Genomic DNA, 23,108 nt, shown 5'->3' with positions numbered 1-23,108 from the left:
TCATCAATATACAGATCTTTTGGTTTTACAGAGATTTTGTCTGCATTGTAGAGTGGCATATTTTTCATATTACATACACTTCAAAAGCATTTACAAGTGGATGTGGACCTGTTCTGCTCCTAAATTTTTCACAGAGGAAGCTCACGTTACATTACATTATTAACGTGCATCTCGTTGTTCCGTTCACAGATCTGCAATTAGCAGATGGGAATATATGTTTTGCAATTTATTTTAAACATCGAGCAACTGAGCAAATGAAAGCAAAAACTCTGAGGTGGAAGATGATTATTAAAATACAGTTTCATTTTCCTATCAGGTTATTTTTTAAAGCTGAAAAAACTGCTGATAATTGACATTTACCGTAACGAGTCCCTTCCCAGCACGTTAACGTGTTCTCCGCCCGCCGACACGCTCCTCTGACCCCTCTTTTGTTTTACGCTACTGTCCCTTCTGCGTTTCCGTCTGCCATCTCCTCGCCCTCCCCACAAACACGCTTGCATAATGCTGTCCTGCCTCTTCTCCTCTTCCTCGGTATTTCCCTTCAGCTTTCACATGCTCCCCACGTTCCTCTTCCCTTTTCCCCTTTGCCTGTGCCGTGGGCTGTCGGAGGTGACTGCTTCCCAGAGGATGCTTCACCTCTTCGTATTTGGGACAGCAGACTGAGCGCAGTCTCGTTCCGTATGGAGCATCTGTGAGTGACAACCCAGGACAAGATAATGGTGGCACCCTGGAGGCCAACTTAATTTAGGAATTTTTCACAACTTTGTGCAAATAAACCCAGTTTAATCTAGTGGAATATTTATGAGAGTTGGCGACGCTGCCAGTGGCAGGAGTTCAGGGGAAGGCAAGCTCCTTAAAGTTTTCTAACCCCCGACTTGTAGTAATTAATTTGCGCCTTAGTGTATGTTACAGCTCGTGTCTCATTTTGTTTGTTCTTTTGTAATCCACACTCCACAGTAACAGAAATTCTCATAGCCACAGAAGTGTTTAAGCCTATCTTAATCCTGTTCTTGGCCTTAGCTGTAGTTTATAAAATGAAACTAATTATTAGGGTTTGAGTGTGGTAGAAGTTTTAAAGAACTCAAAGTCCATTCACTATTGTTTTAGATCGTCGTTTAAAATCTGTGCCAAATCTGCCTGTGATTTAACTTTTCTTGTCTTCACCGAACCTAACGCAAAGATAGATGTGGTCAGCTGAGCAAGCAGGGGAAGCAAGAACTGCTGCAGCTATCAAGCCATATTTTGTACAACATTTCAGACCCTAAAGATCCGTGTTTATGGCCTTTAAAATCACGAAGAGTAAGTCAGAGAGAGAGAGAGAGATTGAAACTGCAGGAGCTCATCATTTCCACCTCAGGATCTCTTGTTAAAACCGACTAGCAGGATGATGTTGCAGTTGTACGTGTGCTTTAAACTGCATCAGCAAACTCTGTTCTCAGTTGCAGTTGTGGCAGTGCTCCAGGCAGCGGGGAACTCAGTACCTCAGGAGCTCCCAGGGAAGCAACGAGAGCTGGGACTGCATCTGCAGGATCACTTACTGCCGGGCAGATTATCCTGGGGACGTCTTTTGGTATGCTATACAGAGTGCTCCTCCAGAAAACAAATGCTCTGACAGCTTTCACGGTAGAAGAGCTGTTCTACCTCAGCAAGCAACAGCGTAAGCGCACAGTTCCTTTTGCTAAGAGATTCCTTCCCTTCTCATTGTGCTATTTGTGACAGGCAGAAGGCATCCTTCGCCGACCGCCACATTCCCGTCTAACCTCTTCTGACTAAGGCTGCTCGACTCCTTTTCGAGCTTGTGTTTCGAGGAGATGGAACTATACCTCTGACAGAGCAAGGAACTGTAGATCTCTGTAAGACATTTTGAGAGCAGCCACTTTATCATCTTTTCCTGGCAGTGAATATTTCTTGCTGCTCACGTGGTTTTCTGTCTGTATTGCTGGAAAGCTACACTCTCAGCTGTAGTTATTTGGTAACACTTTGTGTTCAACCTACGGTTTTCTCTGATGGCCGTTTTACAGACAGAGCCAAGAGTGTGCAGATAGATTGCATTAAAAAGTCAAAAGTGTAAGAAAAAACCCCACAAAAATAATAAATCCTCTTTTAATTATAGCTGTTTCCCCGAAAATAAGTTTAGTTTACATGTTTTTATGTTTAGTACATAAATTTATCTATTTCCTCTAAAGTGGAAATTCTTGGAAAAAATAGCTTTTTTGTTGTTGTTGTGTAGCTTAAAGACAATATTTGAGAGTTGCTCAAAAATATATACTTAAACCTCTGTATTTGACATAAGATATGCAGTGGCAACCCCACGTGCTGCATTCCTCCTCATTTGGACCCATGAGTGAGCCCAAGTTTCGACCTATGTTGTGAAACCATCGCTGCCTTTCAGCGAGTTGCAGCTCCCTGGTTCTCCACCTTGGCAGCTGAAGAGAGACGGACGTCGACTCTCCCACTCCACATCATCAACGCGGGATTTTCAGCAGAGTTGTCGGTGCTGAAGAAATGAACTCGCCAGCCACAGCAACACTTCAATTGTTTAATTTCACGACGGAAAGTTTTGCTGAAGATGTAGTAAATAAAAGGGTTATAGGCTGTTGAAGATTTGGCAAACAGACAGGGCAGCAGCGTAACGATGGGCTGTAGGGAATCGCTGGAGTTAAATATGGACCAGAAGCTGGCTGCTGCATACGGCGTCCACGAGCTCAGGAACCCGACCGAGATGAGCACAGCCATCTGAAAGAGAAACAGGGCTTCAGTTCTCACCTTGCACTGACGGGGTCTGATGCTCAGGCACGCGGTGCGTGGATGAAACCACACCTGAACCAGCTGACATACCTGAAACTGTATGCTTGCTGTGTTGTGACATGAGCACAGGTAACACTGGACAGTAATGTATGCTTTTATTCCCATCTAGCAGATCTACACTGTGGGTTTCTTATGAGGCACTTGTTTCCATCTCCTTCCCTGACTCTGGCTCCAATATGTCATGGGAGACACAGCCCAGGCAGACAGTATAGCCTCTGTCTATAGACTGGCCTCTAGAAAGCTTGGGTCAATTCTGCTGTTCCACAAGAAATGAGCAACTGAAGTGCTTATTTGAAAAAAATGTTATATTAAAAAATCCTGTTTCCATACAGAATTTCTGTGTAGCTCTCACTCAGAATAGCCACTCAGTCAATTAAAAATACCTAGGATGAGAGAACAAGACCTCCACCCCACCCCAGCTACAACATGAAAGGATCCAACAGCTATTCCAGCATGACTGGAAATCTGTATGTCCCTGAAAATCTTGGATGCAACTGCCTAAAGATTTAACAAGCTGCATGGTACCCATGATATATTATCCTGATCAAGCTACTGAAATGACAAGGTTTTCAGGAGCCCCCTGCTCCTCTGAGGAGTGCAGAGTATGGGTGAGACAGGAACCACATCTCCATCTTTGGTCAAGACTAGACAAAAGCAATGAAGGGTCATCACGAGCCATGCATGAGCAGAGCCAGTTCTCTGCAAGCTCCTGATTACTGCAGACTCTTCTCATCCCTGGGCTAACTCACCAACGTCAGCTTCTTCTCCAGTTTAGCTGCATTAGGGATCCTGTCAATATTCTGGATCTCTTGGTATGCTTTATGAACCTTCCAGGCGATTCCCAAGTAACAGGCAACGATGGTCAGTGCAGGCAGGACTGTGCACAGGAGGAACATGCTCAGGATGAACGAAAAGCCATTGGAGGAGTGGTGGAACTTGCTCCAGGCTATTGTACAAGAGATGCCAAATGGCTCAGGGCCATAGTAGCCCCAGCCTACCAAGGGCAGAATGGCCCAGAGCAGAGAGTAGAGCCAGATGAAAGTAATCAAGACGCGAACAGTGTTCTTGGTGATTTTGTTACCTGCAAGAAAGAAGAAGAGCAAGCATATATGGATCTCATCTCAGCCACGTGGTTTTTGCCATAACTACTTCTCAAACTGAAGGATGGTGGCTACAAATATGCCTGGGCAGCTGCTGCAGTTTCCCAACCTTTGGTCTTCTTGAGAAACATAACAGAGAGTGTCTATGGATTGGGTGCGAGCTGAGCGCAGCCCTCAGTGCTGATCTAAAGTTCAGTAAGTCAGGGAGCTTTACAAGATGAAGCTGCCCCCGAATGCACCGTGCTCCTCGCCCAGGAATGGCAGGAGAATACTCAAATTCCAGTAAGACTGCTTGCACACAAATAGGAAGACAAGACAGTCTGGTCCAGCAAAACATTTGGGCTCTCCTCTCTCAGGTAGTTTCACTTGGTATTACTGAGAGGTGAAAAACCTCATTGTTTAATAAGGAATTTAATCAGATCCTTCTAGGAACACTAGGGTTTGATATAGGACTAAAAGTTGAGGCTTATTCCTACAGTTACTGAACTGATACTCCATGCCATATTCAGTAAAGTACCTCCCGGAACATAATAGCCCAAATGCACCCTTATGAGGTTACCAGAGACGTAATTACTTACTGTTAGATTTGGATGAATTGGTAACAAGGAATCGAATCACGGCCATGGCACACAGGGTCATCATGCTGCAGACACCAAAAAGGAAACCCATCAGGGCGTAATATATGCAGGACACATCTCCTCCCAGCCAAGCGTGGTTCCAGGCGGACGCAATGGCCAGCGGATACAGGCTGATTGCCATTCCAATATCTGCTACCGCCAAGTTGACTGTAAGCAGCTCTGGTGACTTCAGGAGGGAAGAGCGTTTCACAGCTGTAGCAAGGACGGCTGAATTTCCAACGATTGTCAGGATGGCTGAAAGAGGAGAATCAGCACAGAAAATAACATCACATAGTCAGCACACCTCTGAAATGCATATCTATACAAAGGATGTGAAAAATGCCGGTCGTTAGCCTGGGACTAAAGTCTAGAAGACAGGACAGACTGAGAGACCAGTCAGGATTCAGCGCTTCCCAGGCCAACACAGTACTGTGCTGATGCTTTGAAAACATGCTGGTGTGTATCTGCTATGCCCTGCTATGAAACCTTGTTCTTGCTGATGGCGAGGAAACTTGTTCTATTAGATAGCAGATGGGAAATGCCACCTGGATGGCATTTCTGAGAGCTGCCACACAGCTTGGCATCCTCACCACAGCATCCACTGTTTTGCTTCGGCCAGCTCTTGGGTTTCAATTCCTGCCTCCCTGCTAGACAGGGATTTCCCAGTCAGGCTGTGTTTCCACTATGGATCTGCTAGAGCAAAGAGCGCTTCAGATTTCTGTTCACAGCCTCCTGTAGTGCTGGCCTGCCTTACCGACTGGGGGAAATTTTGTCGTGTGAATACTAGACCATATCTTGCCCCTTCGTATCACCACACTGTAGCTCTTCACTTCCATGTCACACGCCCCTCTCCACGTACTATATCCTACCTATTCCTCTGTGGCTCCTACCTCATGTGAACAGCCCACACCCATTCACTCCACTCTCACAGTCTCTTGCACAACACACCATCAAGTAAAATGGACCTATCCACCTCCATTTTTCCCTGGTAATATCCCCGCTTACTTTTCCTTCCTACAGAAGAACTCCAGCTGTCCTGCCTGCTTGTCCTCTCCTCCCATCTGGTGCCCTCCACCTCCCAAAGCCTTCCTTCTTTGCAACGTATCTTCCACTGGAGCCCCAGCACAAGCCTCCCGGACTCTGAGCTGCCTTGATAGTCGACATATACTGGCTGGGCAGCTCAGGGTCCTCGCTGGTCAAGGACTACAATAACTATGTGCCGCAGTTCAGACAGCCACACTATTCTGGTGGTCTCTGAGCGCAGTGAGACAGACCATAGAAATTGTTTAGCCAGAGGCATGCAACAGACCAGAGGTTGCTTTGCAAAAAGACCCGTCAGACATACATTATTCAGATATGCCACAGGGCTTCAAAGCGTTCATGACAACAGCGTCAAAAGTACACGTAGCAAACAACTGGTTTTCTCTTTTCTTTCAAGTGAACATCGTGCTGGAGCTACATTTTGATCAAAGGTTTTCCTGAGAAGGTGTCCTCTAAAGTCAGAAGTGAAATAGGGAAACAGAAAAAGATTCTGTCGTGTTCCCTTGTCGCTGTGGGAGCAGAAAGGCTGCATTTGCTCACCGACACCCCATAAGAAAGTGCCCACAGAGGAATTAATAAAGGCATATGCAACAAAACGGAATAAATACATCGGTATAAATCCAAGAATGGGCAGAGATGTCAAGAGAAAGCCTTAAACGAAACAGAGGTACAAATCTGAGACCCCCCATCCCTCATTCATTCACTTTCTAACCACACACGTTCACTTGGCACCTCTGGATATGCTTGAAGAGTTCCCTGAGCTCTCAAGAGCTGTATGTCTGCACACACAGAGACGCCCACGGTGGCTTGGCACGGGACCGCTTGCTGACAGATAGCGACCTGTGGCTTGGTGGGAAGAGCACTCTCCTGCCAAATGACAGCCGGAGGCTGGGACATCCTCGGGCTTCAGGAGGAAAATGGACCCAGTTCACTTTCTTCTGAGAGAGCCCTAACCACTACGCAAGAGGTAGGAAGTGTCTCTTAGTCTTACCATCAGAGGTGGACATCCAGGCCCACCCTCTCTTTTACTTTGGCAGATGGTATTCCCTTCCATCCCACTGCCTGTGAGGCTGCTGGGTGGCACGGGACAAGAGTGGGCTAGTAATCAAATAGCAGAGAGGCTTGTGGCGAGTGCTGCAGCCCGTGCCCTGGCCTTGTTGTTTCCTAATGAAAACCTAATTTCAGGGGACAAACAGGCCTTGCTGCAGCCCCCAGTGAGGTGGCAAAACTACGGATAAATACAACCTGCTTTCCAGTGAAGCTCACTGCTGCGTAGGTGGGATGTTTCTGAGACTCCCTACACAATGTAGTGAGCTGCCACACTTGATCCAATGCTGGAAGCTACGCCTGAAGCTTAGATGCCTAAAAGCCCTTTAGGAGAGGTGTGAGACTGTAGCATGGTGGCACAAGAGCAACGCCAGCAAGGGGAGCTCCAGCCTCCAGCCCTTTGTTGCTGCCTCGTCCCATTACCTTAACTGCATCTACATATTTACATTTGTGTGAAAAAGGAGCTGGCATCCTGACTTGAATTAAAAGAAGAACTCTTCGTTGTTTTGCAGATAGTGAATTTTCTCATCCTGAGTTGCACTCTCTGCTGTCAGCACAACTGAGGGGACAGCACAGCACAGCGCAGTGCAGTGCAGGGAAAAGGGTGCAGGAGCATGGGTGAGATATGAAATGCTAAAGCCCAGCATTGCTGTCCAAAGCCTCTCTATTAAAGCACATAAAAATATATGCTTGTCTTTCTTAAATGCATCTCAGCCAGAGGTTTCAAATGAGCTGAAGGGAGGAAGGTACTCGCATCTTAGCAAAATTCAGTTGGACTGCACGCCTAAACCAATTCAGCTCCTCTCCAAATCTACACCAACAGTAAACAAATCACCTGGGTACATGCAACAAACAGACAAGGAAGAAAATGCTTAGCTAAAGCCAAGCTGGAGCAGACTGATACATTTCCCCACTTGTATTGCACTGTAAATCTGCCTTCAGGAGGGCAAACAGGCCATTATAAAAAACAGAAGTGCTATTTGGAAACCCTTTGCTATTTTACACCAGTTTATCCTACTGAGACACAGCTGCTCTTCATGCATAACGAACATCCCCCACGCAAGGGTCAGACCAAAGCTGCTCTCCCCTGATCAGTCTCATGAAACGGGCTGCCTCGTCTCTCAATTCACAGGGCTGAGATGCCAGGATAAGCGGTAGACAACTTATTTTGGATACTCATGACGCCGCAGAGGCAAACTTATGCTGGCAAGTCTTCAGCATCGAAACAAAAGATTGCAAATCTGAGAGCAGAGATTAATCCTGGCATCCCACCGACTCGAAGGCAATAAGCAGGAACCCGTGTGGAAACAGATTTTCTGTCATTTCCCTCCAGCTTCCTCTGGAGCTGCCGGTGCTGACCACAGCATAGACAGGGCAGCCCCGGTGTGTCCGCTCCTAGGCTTGAAGCAAACAAGCAGGCTGTGAAGGCAGAACTCACCTATGATCAGAAGAAAGACCCCAGCTCCATAATCCACTACCGGGTGGAGTTTGGAAATGTATTGCTCCTCCATTGTCCCTTGTGGAAGCGGGTGAAAGTTTTAAATCAAAGGCGAAGTGACTGTAGGGGCAAAGAGACTCTTCCTCATGGTTTGCCTGCTGCAGATGTGAGCCGGGCAGTTGGGTGCTGTCAGTGTGAAGGGACCCTTCTGCTTTCTCCTCTCTCCCTCCCTCTCGTGTGGCAAGGGAGAAGCCTGGAGCGAGAGAAAGGCTCCCTCCCTGGGGAGACAGAGTGAAAGCCAGGCAGAGCCACTGCCAGAGCGATCCCGCCTGCCTGGCTGGCAGAGCATCTCTCCACCCACCCCCTCCTCTCACACCGCTCTGCTCCTTGGCTTGTCAAGAAACTTCACAACGCAAATCCCCTCAGACTGCCATCGCTGAGCAAAAACAATCGTTGTTCAACCATCAGCAGCCTTGGGAAATAAATCCAGGCTGAGGGATCAGGCAGGGGAAGGAAGGTTGGGAGTTTTGTTTTCCAGCTGTATGGCTGTGTGTGGGAAATAGGAGGTTGGGGTAGGGGGATCTCTGTGTTGAAGTATTAGAGGAAAGCTGTTTGCTGTAGGGGTTCAGAAGGGTCAAAGTCACACCACGGAAGGCAGGACTTTCAGAGCTGCTCCAGGGCAGAACTAGAGGATGCTCAGTCCGGCGTGCACCGCCGCAGAGCGCCGCAGCAGAACCAAGCTCTGGGTTCACTCTAGTGACACTCCAGTGTTTTTACTTGGCAAGCAACCAGAGCAATGCCTCACATCCAAGTTTACCTTCTCCTTACAATATCTGAGCCTAAAATCATCATAATGCTCTCTCAGTCTTTATAAACAACGCTAAGTTTTGCTCCAGGCTCCAAATATATGTTACAGGCTCATCTATCAATATACATAGGCAGGTCTTGATTTTGGTGCATGCAATTTACAGCTCGGTAGTTGCAATGCCATTAACTTGACTTCCAGCCTGGGCAGCACCCATTCAGAACACTGAAGAGCTGATCTCTTGTCGTGGTTTAACCCCAGTCAGCAACTCAGCACCACGCAGCCGCTTCCCCCTTCCCCCTCCCAGTGGGGAGAGGAGGAGGAAAGAGAAAAAAAAAGTAAAAACTCGTGGGTTGAGATAAGAACAGTTCAATAACTAAAGTAAAATATAATACTAACAATAGTAATAATGAAATATAATAATAATAATAGTAATGAAAAGGAATATAACAAAAAAGGAAGGGGGGGAAGGAAAAAAAAAAACAGTGATGCACAAGGCAATTGCTCACCACCCGCTGACCGATGCCCAGTTAGTTCCCGAGCCGCGATCCGCGCCGCCCGGCCAACTCCCCCCAGTTTATATACTGGGCATGACGTTCCATGGTATGGAATACCCCTTTGGCTAGTTCGGGTCAGCTGCCCCGGCTCTGCTCCCTCCCAGCTTCTTGCACACCTGCTTGCTGGCAGAGCATGGGAAACTGAAAAGTCCTTGGCTTAAGAGAAGCGCTACTTAGCAACAACTAAAACATCAGCGTGTTATCAACATCATTCTCACACTAAATCCAAAACACAGCACTGTACCAGCTCCTAAGAAGAAAGTTAACTCTGTCCCAGCCGAAACCAGGACATCTATTCTAAATTATTTAATTCTAGTACCTGGATATGCTAAGCTGCATTAGCATCATTCTCTGCTTGGCCTATTTTACTCTGTTCAGACATCGGGAATTTTAAGATCCCCAAGAGCACCTAGTCACCTCATGTGCAATCTAGGTGGAATTTAGGTGCTTAAGTATAGCGGTAACAGCCTAAATTCTGAACTCCTCAGGAATCTGCGAGACTTTAAAAGCTTTGAGTTTCACCAGAAAGCAAAGCTGGCCATGCACAGATATGCTGCCACCTCAGCTTTGCTGCATGTCTCTGCGCTTGTTCCCTGCTGAAGCTGTCTGGGATTTACACACCAGGGATCCCTGCACTGAAGACTTTGAGGAGTTTAAGTCAGCAATGAAGTACATGCAACACAACACATGCAGCACAGGGCTCAGCAGCACTCACAGCCTTCTCAGGGCACCTTTGTCCTAAAAGCTTAGCCATCCTCCCTGAAATGGAGAAACCTGTTCCCTCCTCTGGTTTCAGAGACCTGAATACATTTTTTTCCTGCAAGAGTGTTTTATTCTGCAGTTTATAGATGCCTTGGGGTGAGGAAAATGCCATGGCAGAAAGGTGCTTTCCTCTCCACTTGCAGCTGCATTGCTCCAAACCTAAGTCACAAGGTTGGAGGGAGAGAAAACAAATAGTATCTGACTCTCTATGACGCTGAAAGGAGCCCTTGCTCCAAAAGTTGTTAATATATTTTACAACGGCATAAAGCAATATGCAGGGGTAATGGTGGTTCAGTATTGGTCACTAGCTGCAGCTTCAAAGTGAATCAATCTGACCAAGGTGCTGCCCGGGGTATAGTTATCACTTCAGAGAAACAAAATCCCTGTATCTGGGACCATGGCCCCACGTCAGGATTCCCCACTGTCAGCATGCTGGGTGTTACGAGTTTTGTTCTTACTAAATCTGCCTCCAGCACTGAACAGAGAACTTGGATACCAAATTCAGCACTAATTCTGCTGTCAGAGACACAAACCTTATTTTTAAAGGAGACTGAGCACTACTAAGAGTTAGGTGGCTTCATTAGCCCACAGCAATGCTCTAGTTCCCAAGTCCTGCTGCCAGGAACTAAATGGAGGCAAGATATAGCGGAGAAGAGCAGAGACGGAATGCCTGTTTTTCCATCAGAGAACAGACACTGTAGCTCATGGTATTATCAGAATGGAGATTTCAAGAGATGCTACAACCTAATGATTCCCATCCTCAGAAACCACTTCCCTGTGCTAAGCTACTTCTTGACTGAGGCTGGCTTAAGTGTAGTCAGCTCAAGTGTTTCTGAAAAATTCCCCCAACCCATTCCATGTTGCTCCAAAGTCAGTAGAAGCACAACGGAGTCTGCATGTATTCATGGCACAGATAAGTACTAGGAGATGGAACAGTCCACCGGTTCTTCTCCAGTCAGATACGTGCAAATGCACATAGCACGGGGAATAAACAAGAGGAGTTAGAGATGGGCGCACGCCTGCAGGGCTGTGATCTTATTGGCATCACGGACACGTGGTGGGATGGCTCCTGTGACTGGAGTGTTGGACTGGAAGGATACAGGCTCTTTAGGAAGGACAGGCAGGGACGAGCCAACGAGGAGAGGGAGGAGAGGTGCTATGGTGGACCTTGTTCTCACCAACAAGGAGGGGCTGGTGGGGAATGTGAAGCTCAAGGGCAGCCTTGGCTGCAGTGACCACGAAATGGTGGAGTTCAAGATCCTTAGGGCAGCGAAGAGGGCGCACAGCAAGCTCGCTGCCCTGGACTCCAGGAGAGCAGACTTTGGATCTGCTTGGTAGAGTACCATGCGATACAGCCCTGGAGGGAAGAGGAGGCCAAGAAAGCTGGTTAATATTCAAGGATCACCTCTTCCAAGCTCAGGAGCGATGCATCCCAACAAAGAGGAAGTCAGGCAAAAATGCCAGGAGGCCTGCGTGGATGAACCAGGAGCTGCTGGACAAACTCAAACACAAAAAGGAAGCCTACAGAGGGTGGAAGCAAGGACAGGTAGCCTGGGAGGAATACAGGGAAATTGTCTGAGCAGCCAGGGATCAGGTTAGGAAAGTCAAAGCCCTGATAGAATTATATCTGGCCAGGGACGTCAAGGGCAACAAGAAAAGCTTCTATAGGTACGTTGGTGATAAAAGGAAGACTTGGGAAAATACGGGCCCTCTCCAGAAGGAAACAGGAGACCTGGTTACCCAGGATATGGAGCAGACTGAGGTACTCAACGACTTTTTTGCCTCAGTCTTCACCAGCAAGTGCTCCAGCCACACCGCCCGAGTCACAGAAGGCAAAGGCAGGGAGTGGGAGAATGAAGAACCGCCCACTGTAGGAGAAGATCAGGTTCGAGACCATCTAAGGAACCTGAAGGTGCACAAGTCCATGGGTCCTGATAAGGTGCATCCACGGGTCCTGAGGGAACTTGCGGTTGAAGTGGCTAAGCCACTATCCATCATATTTAAGAAGTCATGGCAGTCTGGTGAAGTTCCTACCGACTGGAGAAGGAGAAACATAACCCCCATTTTTAAAAAGGGAAAAAAGGATGTTTAACATCTTTGTCAGCGACATGGACAGTGGGATCGAGTGCACCCTCAGCAAGTTTGCTGATGACACCAAGCTGTGTGGTGCGGTCGACACACTAGAGGGAAGGGATGCCATCCAGAGGGACCTTGACAGGCTTGAGAGGCGGGCCCGTGCAAACCTCATGAAGTTCCACAAGGCCAAGTGCAAGGTCCTGCACCTGGGTTGGGGCAATCCCAAGCACAAATACAGGCTGGGTGGAGAATGGATTGAGAGCAGCCCTGAGGAGAAGGACTTGGGGGTGTTGGTTGACAAGAAGCTCAGCATGACCCAGCAACGTGTGCTTTGACAATGCTCCTGCCTAGAGGTTTTGCCACTTCTATTTCAAAATATAACTATGCCATCTGAATTTCACAAACTGAACCAATGTTTCTACCTATAATGGCAGGAGAAAGATGGGTATTTCAGTTACTCATTCCATCGGTTCTGGAGTTTCATGGTATCTTCTGTTAAAAAGGGGCTCTAATCTTGCCTTTATGAAAAGCTACCTTATTTTAAAAAAAAGGCTTCTGGAACCTCATGAGGTTCAACAAGGCCAAGTGCAAGGTCCTGCACCTGGGTCAGGCAACCCCCGGTATCAATACAGGCTGGGGGATGAAGGGATTGACAGCAGCCCTGCAGAGAAGGACTTGGGGGTACTGGTGGATGAAAAGCTGGACATAACTCAGCAATGTGGTCTCGCAGCCCAGAAAGCCAACCGTATCCTGGGCTGCATCAAAAGAAGCGTGACCAGCAGGTCGAGGGAGGTGGTTCTGCCCCTCTACTCCGCTCTCGTGAGACCCCACCTGGAGTACTGCCTTCAGCTCTGGGGCCTCCAACATAAGAAGGACATGGACCTGTTGGAGCGAGTCCAGAGGAGGGCCACAAAGATGATCAGAGGGCTGGAGCACCTCTCCTATGAGGACAGGCTGAGAGAGTTGGGGTTGTTCAGCCTGGAGAAGAGAAGGCTCCGGGGAGACCTTATCGCAGCCTTCCAGTACCTGAAGGAGGCCTACCAGAAAGCTGGAGAGGGACTTTTTACAAGGGCATGTAGTGATAGGACAAGGGGTAATGGCTTTAAACTGAAAGGGGCTAGATTTAGATTAGATATAAGGAAGAAATTCTTTACTATGAGGGTGGTGAGGCACTGGAACAGGTTGCCCAGAGAAGTTGTGGATGCCCCATCCCTGGAAGTCTTCAAGGCCAGGTTGGATGGGGCTTTGAGCAAGCTGGTCTAGTGGAAGTTGTCCCTGCCCATGGCAGGGGGGTTGGAACTAGATGATCTTTAAGGTCCCTTCCAACCCAAACCATTCTATGATTCTATGATTCTATGATTCTAGAGCTTGTAAAATTCTAATTGAATGACAGAAACTGCTGGCCTGAAAAATCTGAGCAGATAAGACAAAAAGGTTGTGAGGTTCCTGTTTAAACTGGACAGCTAGGAAGGCATGAGTTATGGGTAAAGGGAAGCAAAAACGGGCAGGAGGGACTTTGACTCTTATCTGGGTAAAGAGAGACAGATGTTCCAAACTTTGATCCAATGAAAAGGGCACACACGGAATCGCAGAATCACAGAATCACTGAGGCTGGAAGGTACCTCTGAAGATCATCTAGTCCAAGCCTCCTGCTCAGAACAGCGTCAGCTATAGTAGATTGCTCAAGACTGTACCCTGGTTGGATTTTGTATATCTCTAAGGATGGAGACTCCACAACAGGTGGAGCTCCTCTGTGGGCAACTTGTTCCAGTGCCCCTCTGTGGTCTCATTCAAAGTCTCATGGGTTTTGAATAACGACACCACCTCACTCAAGAAATCAAGCACCTACTCATTAGCTGTTCAGTGCAGATGTCCTTCACCGAATGTTCCTTGGCAGCAGATAGTCAGCTGAATGTGGTTGTTTGCTGCAATGCCTCTCATGCCTTGGGTGTATAAGCAAGTATCAGTTTAGTCTAGGAAGGTAGGATATATTAATTATAAAAGGAAGTTCTTCTATCAGAAAAGGCTAAAAAAGGACAGATACGTTATCTCAAAAACGTGCTTAGTAATAAGAGTCTTAAATAGCTTGATCAAATCCGTGTAGTCTGTTCAAGAAAGAGAGGTTACCATTTGATCCCAATTTGGGGAAGAAACGTCTGCTAGAGTCAGCAAAAGACACAGTAAATCCTGTGACAGAAAGAAGATTGCTGCATTCTGACAAATAATCCAGTATAGTGCACACAAACCCACAATATTGGTAAATTAAACAATGCCAGATCACCACAAAGATGCTGGAATTTGACTGTTCGCCTTGTTAAATTCACAGAACAGTTGCTGGCACTGTTTTGGGCTGGGCCAACTAGCACTCTCCTAAGGCATTCCCAGGCACAGGTCAGCTAAAATGGGCTCAGGACCATTCCCCGTATGCAGTAAGGTCATCAGTTTCGAAGACAAAGTGACACTGTTTAGTTCCCTGGTACAGATGTTGCCCATGGGTTTTGCTCTTATCCTGGGTGCAAACATTTAGCTGAGAAATAGATTCTCAAGGGGCAGTCATTAGATGAGAAGTGACTGTTTTAAAGGATTGTTACTGCTCAAATAGAGCTTATAATTCTGACAAAGAAAATTCTTTGGAAAGTTTCCTGGCCTGTGCTATGTAGCCAGCTCACCTAATGTATCTTTTTGGCCTTTCTTGGTGAAAACATGACAGAGGGCTCAGTTCAGGGAGCCTGATGTCACCCAATCCAACCCAGATCTCCTGCTTTCCCACTTGTTGCATGGTCCATCCTCTCACTACTGATATAAGATATGAAATTTCTTCAGGCAAGCAAAGAGAAACCAGAGGCAAGATTAAAACATTTTGCTGAGAATTTAATTACTCCCTGGAGACCCCACTGGCTACGTCAGGAGCCTACACCTCTTCCAACTTTTGTGGGCACCTTAGATTACACTGTGTGGGCATTTCATGCCGGTTTAGATGGCATTTCATTTATTGTGAAACCCTGAACTTAGCATTCACATGGGGTAGGATTACATCAACAGTTCAGTTGCGAAATGGAAGAAAAGAAAATAAATGATTAAAACCAGAAGAGTTGACTGATCCCAAATCCAGTGCATTATTCATGTGTCGTTTAACAATAGCAAGTTGTACCCAGCATTATCTTTCCGCCCGTCAGATCAATCTAGATTATCTGTTTACAACCAAAGCACAGTTAAAGTTTATACATCTTGACAGACCTAATTTTAGGGGATAATATTTTAGAATTTTTCGTGAAATTTCCCTTCAATTTAAGAAAGTACTCTTTAAATTAGACAGATGGAAGAATAAAGTTGCTACCTACTCACTTCTGAAAGGTTATGTGAAACTTCGAACAAAAAATGAACTCACCATGAAACCATATATACATATTTGATGTAAATATATACATACATATAAAACAAGTTCCTATTGTTGATGTAAAACAGGTTATGGGTTGAGTAATTACTTGATGCTACCAAGTTAGAACATCCTACAACTTTATTCTTCCTTTCCACAAAAAAAAAAGAAAAAAAAAAGAGAGTATTCCGATTCTGTAGGAACAAGAGAATTGTTCTTGAATTATCAGTTTGCCAGTATATGGTAGTTCATTTTGCAGAGATAAAATGTCTCAATGTTTGGAGCTGTTTGGGCCAAGAATATTGGGTTTGGTACCATATATCAATATCACTGATATCTCCTGATATCTGGAGAGGTCTATGAATCCATGTCCGTATCTGCACAGAATTCATGTCTATCAAAAATAGTCGTGTATCATTTAGAAGAGGAGCATGGCTTTGCTATTCCTGTTTATCTCTGGGTGTTCTGTCCAGGTCTTCTCTTCTGTGAAGACTCCAAGATTTCAAGCTGAGTACTGTGAGCAGTCTATTTGGACAGTCCCTTTTGGGCGCCTTCTCCTTGCTTCAAAACGAGTCTGCCATGATGCACACTCAAGCTTTTTCATTAACAAATGGTACCTTTTTCAAACTCCTTGGAGGACATGACTTCATCATATTCTTCAGGAATTCCTACAACTTCCTTCCATTTAACTATTAGGCTATTTCTGCAGTCTTACTTTTGGGAGCTCATCTTTGAGCTGAGACCTCTAGCTGAGCTTCTAGCTTTCACCTCCATTTATGAAAATCAGAATCAGCATTTAAGTTGAATTCTCAGAGTCTGCTCATGAATTTGTATGTTTTCAACAACCAAATCGTGTTTAAGCTGGTATTTGCAACCTCAAGCATAATAATTTGTAAATTGTTTTCTTCTGGATGTCTGCACTGACTTGCATGTTATTGCCTGAGGGGTTATTTACAAAGTCTAAATTTGGTCTGGGGACACTAACCTCCCTAGCTTCCCTCTACAGTAACGGAAGGTAGCTGCCCCCTTGAAGAACCCAGTTCAGATCAATAAATTTTGCTCTTTCACTAAAACCATTTTTACATATAATACTTGGCTGTTGGTTAACCCAGTCAAATTGAGTACAGCTCTCCACCACAGCAGTTAGAGACTCACCAGGAAGACCTGAGGTGCAGCTGTTATTCCAGTCAGTGTTTGACCCCAGAGCAGAAAATGGACTCCAAACCCAAGACCATCTTGTACGCACAGGACTGAAAGATGATTTTAAGACTTTTACATCACTTTTATTCTTCACTTTTAAGAAGTGTTCAATACTACTGGCAATTTGATGTGAAAGTAAATAGCAGTTTAACACTAAATGAATGACCAGTGATTGAGATATGAGGAAACAAAAACTTGTACAACGTCCACACTAGGACTACTACGTATATCATGGAACTAAAGCCAGAAGCTCACATTTATTTAACAATGTCATCATTTGTTTGTAGCTGGTAACCATTGATACTCATTCTGCATTGGTGAAAAGGAGAGGACAAGATGTACAGCTATGAGGAAAGTCGCACGTGGAGTAAAGATGTGTCGTGTCCCTGAAATGACAAGCCAGCTCTTTTCAACTGGGCAACAGGCTGCCTTCTCAAGGACAATTTTAATTTTTTTTTTTTTCCCAAATATGAAATGAAAGGCACTGATCTGAGAAGTAATATGAAATCAAGACAAAGCAGAAACATAGTATGAGGTGGGAAGTGAAAGATGGTAATGAGATACGAAAAGGTTAATTCAAGTACAATGCAAGTACAAAGCATATTACAGCTATTTCTTTCAAAGGTGTGAGAAGACAGACACTAACACACTATGAGTGGAAAGGAAATGACACCAAAGGTGCTAACATAAAATGAAAACTACTATTATATCAGGAAAAGAGAAGAAAAAAAAGTATTGCCCATGGTGTGGAATTTGACAATGCAAACCTGCTCATATTTAATACAGTGACAGTGTTCCCAGACCTCAGTTTAACAGTAGTATGAACAGCACTAAATCTCTCATTTTCAAGGTTTCAAAGACAAATTCATGTCCTGTTATGCTGGATATTGCACAAAGACTCATGAGGGGACACTTGCTTGCAGTTTAAGTCATTTTTCAACCATTTATTGACAGTAGGTTTTGGTAGCAAACTCCACTGAATTTTCCTTTGCATTTTGACCCTGCGCTCCATTTATTCATGGTTCCTCTGTGTCATTCAGACCATAGGAAAAAGTCTACCAATTTGTAGAATGGACCACCCAGAACTCTACCACCACAAGAATATTCCTTGTCCAGTAGCTCTGTATCATCATCCTCTGCACACCTCTAGGCAGACTGCGTGCAGGAACGTGGCTAAAGAGAAGGGTGAACTGGGAAGTAACGCATTGCAGCCACTCTACACACCAAAAAGCCAGTGAACAGACTGAATGATTTAAGACTCTCCAGTTCTGTGTAACTGTAGCATGGTGGCCACAAAGACTTGACTGTCTGTGATCCTAAGCTCAGAAGCAGCAAAATAGCAGTCATGCCACTGGGAGTCAGACATCAGAAAGGGATCACAGTGTGTAGGGTTGGGACCATACCTGCCCAGATCCCTCCAGCAGCACTGGGAGCAGGAAGGCCAGCTCTTCAGCAGTCTCCCCAGCTTCAAGACTAGTCCCAGCTCTGCTCCTTCTTTGTCTCTCTTTCATATGACCTAGCGCTGATTTGGACTCACTCCTTCCTCTTTTGAATGACAACACTCAATTCTCTCCACTTTGTTGGGAAATCCAGAACGATGCTGAGAGGTAGCATCACTCCAACAGCACAAGTGAAACTGGTCCTTCTCTTTGTTCCTTAACTTGGGTAGCAGGATTAGGATCTGGCAGAATGGAGACACGACAAAACAGGCTGTGGCAGTGATGGCCACAAATGGGGATGTTTGGGATCATATGGAATGGCAAATACTAGAGGGCCCTTTTGAACGTAGGCATGAGGACAATAAAACCCACCCAGCGCTGCCTCTGGTAGATTCCACTGAGTGCATTCTTGCTTCTGTTGGTGTTGCATGCTTCACTGAAGGAGGGAAAGGGGGATTTGTTTTGAGGGGAGCTTGTTAGATTTATTTAAAGGTAGTCAGAAGAAAGGTTACTAGAGTGGGAGACAAGAGATCCTTTGCGGACAGAGCTGAAGTATATACTGATATTCTTTACCCAAATGGTGTAACCTAGTTGTGTTGACACCATGGAGTCTCTGGACACTGTTTGGGTTTACAAACACTGTTTGCAGGACTGAAGCTCCAAGGTGCACCCGCCTCTATTCCTTCTTCCAGTTGCTCCACAAAGGCAGGAATACAGCAGACCAGGGGTGTGACACCAAAGCAAGCATGGCTGTGTATCCAGTGCAGACAGAGTAGGGTTCAAGGGTGCAATCATATGGCACTGCAGATGAACTCGACGGTACTGCTCCGGGCCTGCTATTGCCTGCTGTGTGACACTCGTCAAGTCACTTACTTCCTCTTTCTGCCTCTGATTTATCCACTGAGATCGTACATTTTTCAAGGTCTGACTGACCTCCTACTATTTCTGCTCAGTCTCTGGTAACAATGCAGCGCCATTATTGGCTTGTGCCTCTCAGCACCATTGTGATACAACAATAGTTTTAAGGAGGAGGCTAATTTTCTTTCATATTAGGATTTGGCTAATTTTACTCTAACTAATTTCTAAATGGACCCACACTGAGAATTCAGAAATGCCAGGATTACAACTTATTATTTAGAGAGACTTGGAAGAGAAAAATAGCTGAGAGACTGAATCCTGTAAAAATATAGTAGAAAATATGAGTGGAAATTCATGGAGATGTTTCTCTTGGATGGAAAAGAGCAGGTTTCCTTGTTCAATCTGGAAGACAATGTTTAATGGAGAAAGAAGACAGAAAGATTGGGAAACAAAGGTGCAACACAGACTTGATGATGCTAAATCTGTTATTAGGTAGAATGGGGAAGACAAAACTTCTATTCTACAATAAGCTGTGGTGGCACCAATAGTACTTTTAAAATGACCCTGTTAAGGACAGCATTCAGCATAGCTGCCTGCCCAGCAACTACTAATGCAACTCCCCACTGCTAAGGCAACTCCCTGGATCTTAACTTCACGTGAAAGATATTGCTCATCTGAGTGAGTTTGAGGGTCCTGAGCAGCAAGGATGGCACCAGAAGCTTCATGTCAAGACCCTCTGTTGCTTTTGAGGCCTTTATCAAATTTGCAAAATCATTATTCAGGTCTCTTTTTCAGCCTTCAGATTATATTTATCTGAGTGAGAGAAGTCACAGCTATTCTGTCTTTACTTCCTTTCCATGGCCTTTTGACCCTTTAAGCCAAGTAGTGTTTAATCCTCGCTATACAAAACTGCCAAGCTTCAAGCTGGCTGTAAATATGGCACAGAGTAGGATTGTGAGGCAAAGAAGAGAAACTACTGTACTACCTTCTCGGTATTATTAGATGTTAGTCACTAGCATTTTAATTGCTTGAGTTTTCCAAGTTAACTGAGCCGCAGCTACATGTCGCTTTCGGAGAGCATATCCCACACCTCTGCGTTGGAAGGTGCTTTAGGTTTTATTTCCTGGCGCTTCACTCCCTCTTTGCAGTGGTGTGAAATGCCCTTTGCAGGGATATAAGAGGTCATTTAAGTTGCAAAAAAATTTCCCACAAGTGTTATTCATTTGCAGTCAGGTGCTCTGCTCATTGCTCTTGATACTTGACAGGAAACAAAAGGGGGATCGGGGGTAAGTTAAATATTTAGTGGATATTCCCTGTATTTGCACAGAGAAACTTTCAGCCATTTCCTCCATGTTTAAACAGTGCTCAGCTATGCTTTGCTAATATTGAGTTATCCCTCTGATTACCTTCCAAGGGCTGCCCGACAGTGAAAAACTAATAAGAAGACAAAAGGTCTCAGAAAAGCTATGCATCACTGTGGCCTTCTGCATCTTTAGGTAGGTATGACACAAATTCCTCTGCTGCTTAAGTAATCTGCTGTACGTTGGAAAAAATATTGTCTCACTTTTAAGACACTGGTTCAGATTATTCTGTAATAGACCATGCTTAAAAACAGCAACAGAAACTATGAATACTTTCTGCACTCAATTACACTGAAAAAACAGAGATGAACCTAGCCTCGGAAAAAAAACCCCACACAGTCTTGTGGCAAGGGCCCTGGGGAGTGCTGGGTTCAGTTCTTTGCCTTGCTAATCTTCCTGTCTCCTTTTCGGCAAGTGATTAAATCTTTCTGTGCCTTAATGCCCAAAAATTAAACTATGGATGTCAATAAAGCTTTCTTCTTCTTCTTTATATCCTTTAAATTGCTAGCACGCTTCGTGGCAGAGTTCTGGCCTGTGCAAATCAGCATTCTCTCAGGCAATGTCTGGACACGATTCAAAGGATACCAGTGGGCCAAGGGACCATTCCTGGTGGGCAGTTTCCCGCGTTGGGAGGGAAGAAGGTTCAGGCACGTAGATCTGAGCTGTGCTATGCCACCTGCCCTGCTGCTCAGAGCACAGTTGATGGCTTGTTCTACTCACAGAAGCACAGAGCTTGGGGACAAAGGGGCTTGTTGTTGGGGGCTTGTTGAACTCACATCAGCACACGGGGGCAAAGGCCCCCATGGCACGCTTTGGCTTATCTGGAAGTAGAGATGCTTGTCATTTGGAGAATCCCTCCCCAAGAGCATTTTCTATTCAGTCTGTGTTGCAAACATGTTTGTTTGTTTGTAGACTCCATTTCCTCATTAGGAGAGAATCTCTGTATTCATTCAGAAGGGAAAATTCTAGGCCATCTTTGTCCATTACAGTTATTTAGAAAAACTCTGACAGCCTGAATACAACAGGCACAAACACCATGAGGCAAATAAAGAACCATAATTATGATGCTTTTTTCACTCATCGTTTCTGTGATACTGACTTGTGACCACTTTAATGTGTGGAGTTGACAGGATAATATTAATCTATTTTTGCCCATAACTGAATATATTAAAATATTTGTCTGTCACATGTACTTAAATGGATTTTATAACCCTAACATTAGAAGCAAAACTTATTTATTGGCTTGTAACTGAATATATTAAAATCTGTCTGTCACATGTACTTAAATGGATTTTATAACTCTAACATTAGAACAGAATTTATTTCAGCTAAATAAAACCATTTACAAGTTTCAGATCTAGTTTAAACTAGCCTTCTAGTCTAAACTAATCCAGAGTTCTTCTAGAATCAATGGTGAAAGACAGGCACTCTTGGTGGAGAAATATGCACCTCATCTGAGTGAGATGAGTTGCCATTTGGAAGTGCCTATTGACATTACAGAGCCCAGAGAGGTGTCTTAAACAAGCCACCTGGTCTGAGGTGGCTAGATTCGGTTGAGCTGAATCCTGTTCTGACAGACTTATTCTCTGAACTGGAACCTAAGTGTCTCAAATCTTGAGTTGAGGCTTTAAACTTTGCATATATTCTCCTTGTTTCCGTTACTACCAAAATCTGAAATTCCTCAGACCATGCAACAGCCGTGAATCCTGCTTGCTATTTAAAATGAAAAAGTATTTTAGCCATCCAACTTTAATATTATTTTCCCAAAGGTTTTAAATTACCAGTTTCTTCCTGTAGAAACACGATTAGGACAATGATGTTATTAGTGTTTGAATGATCCCAGTTCGACTGTGAAAGTCATATCACACTGACTTGGACAACAGGGGGAACATGAGTTTGTGAGTTTGTCACTTTGTTGTTGCAGAAAATTGTTGGTACCTGTAAGGCCCCACTACTAAGGCAACAGCATGTTCTCTGAGGCATTCTCCAGGCACAAAAAAGTAATCTTTCCCAGAAACTGAAAAGGAAGATTGGAGCAGTGTGGTGAGTAAAAGTATAAGTATTGCAAAAGCACCCACAATGCCACAAAAATAAGACAAATCCTTAAACCCTCGTATTTTCTCTCCAAAGTCTTCACTTGCCCCAAAAGCTACAATGTCCTTTCATGTTACTTATTGTTAATTAATGAAGTTTCAAGCTTCAGTAATACAGTTCAATAATGTATTTCCTCTTAGCACTTCTCCCTCATATAAGCAACATCTCTGCCTGTCTAGCAGAGAGGAAGAACATGCAGTTTTATCCCAAAAGTTTTGTCTACCTTGAATTCTTATCAAAGGTACTTTCAGCCCCCTCATCACCAGAGGTAATTTGTTTAATCCACCAGACTTGCTACTGAGATGTAAGCTTCAAGATGGTCAAATGATGAAAGGATAGAGATTGTATGTCAGGGAAACAGTTATTGATGGCTTCACATTCTGGTTACAGTCCTGTAAATGTTAGTCGCCCACAGGCACCCCTTACAGCACAGTCAGAGACAGGCACCCTCCACATGAAACATCATCCCACCTCCCTTCAGCTGGAGGTGACCTGCCCTTCATAGATCATAATGAGAACCTACATAATC

General features: G+C 44.9%; 1 protein-coding gene across 1 annotated transcript; it reads right to left on the bottom strand.

The window, feature by feature from the left end:
• Positions 1-2,126: 2,126 nt before the first annotated feature.
• LOC127015092 (opsin-5-like) lies at positions 2,127-8,124 on the bottom strand. The gene is made up of 4 exons (XM_050894832.1): positions 8,052-8,124; positions 4,487-4,780; positions 3,558-3,889; positions 2,127-2,736 (listed from the first exon to the last, which is right to left on the bottom strand). The coding sequence occupies exons 1-4, from the start codon at positions 8,122-8,124 to the stop codon at positions 2,389-2,391; spliced, it is 1,047 nt and encodes a 348-aa protein (XP_050750789.1). The 3' UTR covers positions 2,127-2,388.
• Between the last annotated feature and the right edge of the window lie 14,984 nt (positions 8,125-23,108).

This window comes from Gymnogyps californianus, chromosome 3, assembly GCF_018139145.2.
Source record: "Gymnogyps californianus isolate 813 chromosome 3, ASM1813914v2, whole genome shotgun sequence".
In the NCBI taxonomy this organism is placed as follows: Eukaryota; Metazoa; Chordata; class Aves; order Accipitriformes; family Cathartidae; genus Gymnogyps; species Gymnogyps californianus.
This window is presented reverse-complemented; position numbering and strand designations above follow the sequence as displayed.

Excerpts from the sequence above, each read along its gene's own strand:
- LOC127015092 (XM_050894832.1), bottom strand. The coding sequence starts at position 8,124 with ATGGAGGAGCAATACATTTCCAAACTCCACCCGGTAGTGGATTATGGA. Across the intron at positions 4,781-8,051 it reads GGTCTTTCTTCTGATCATAG|CCATCCTGACAATCGTTGGA; the intron begins GTGAGTTCTGCC and ends CTCCTCTTTCAG. Across the intron at positions 3,890-4,486 it reads CAATTCATCCAAATCTAACA|GTAACAAAATCACCAAGAAC; the intron begins GTAAGTAATTAC and ends TCTTTCTTGCAG.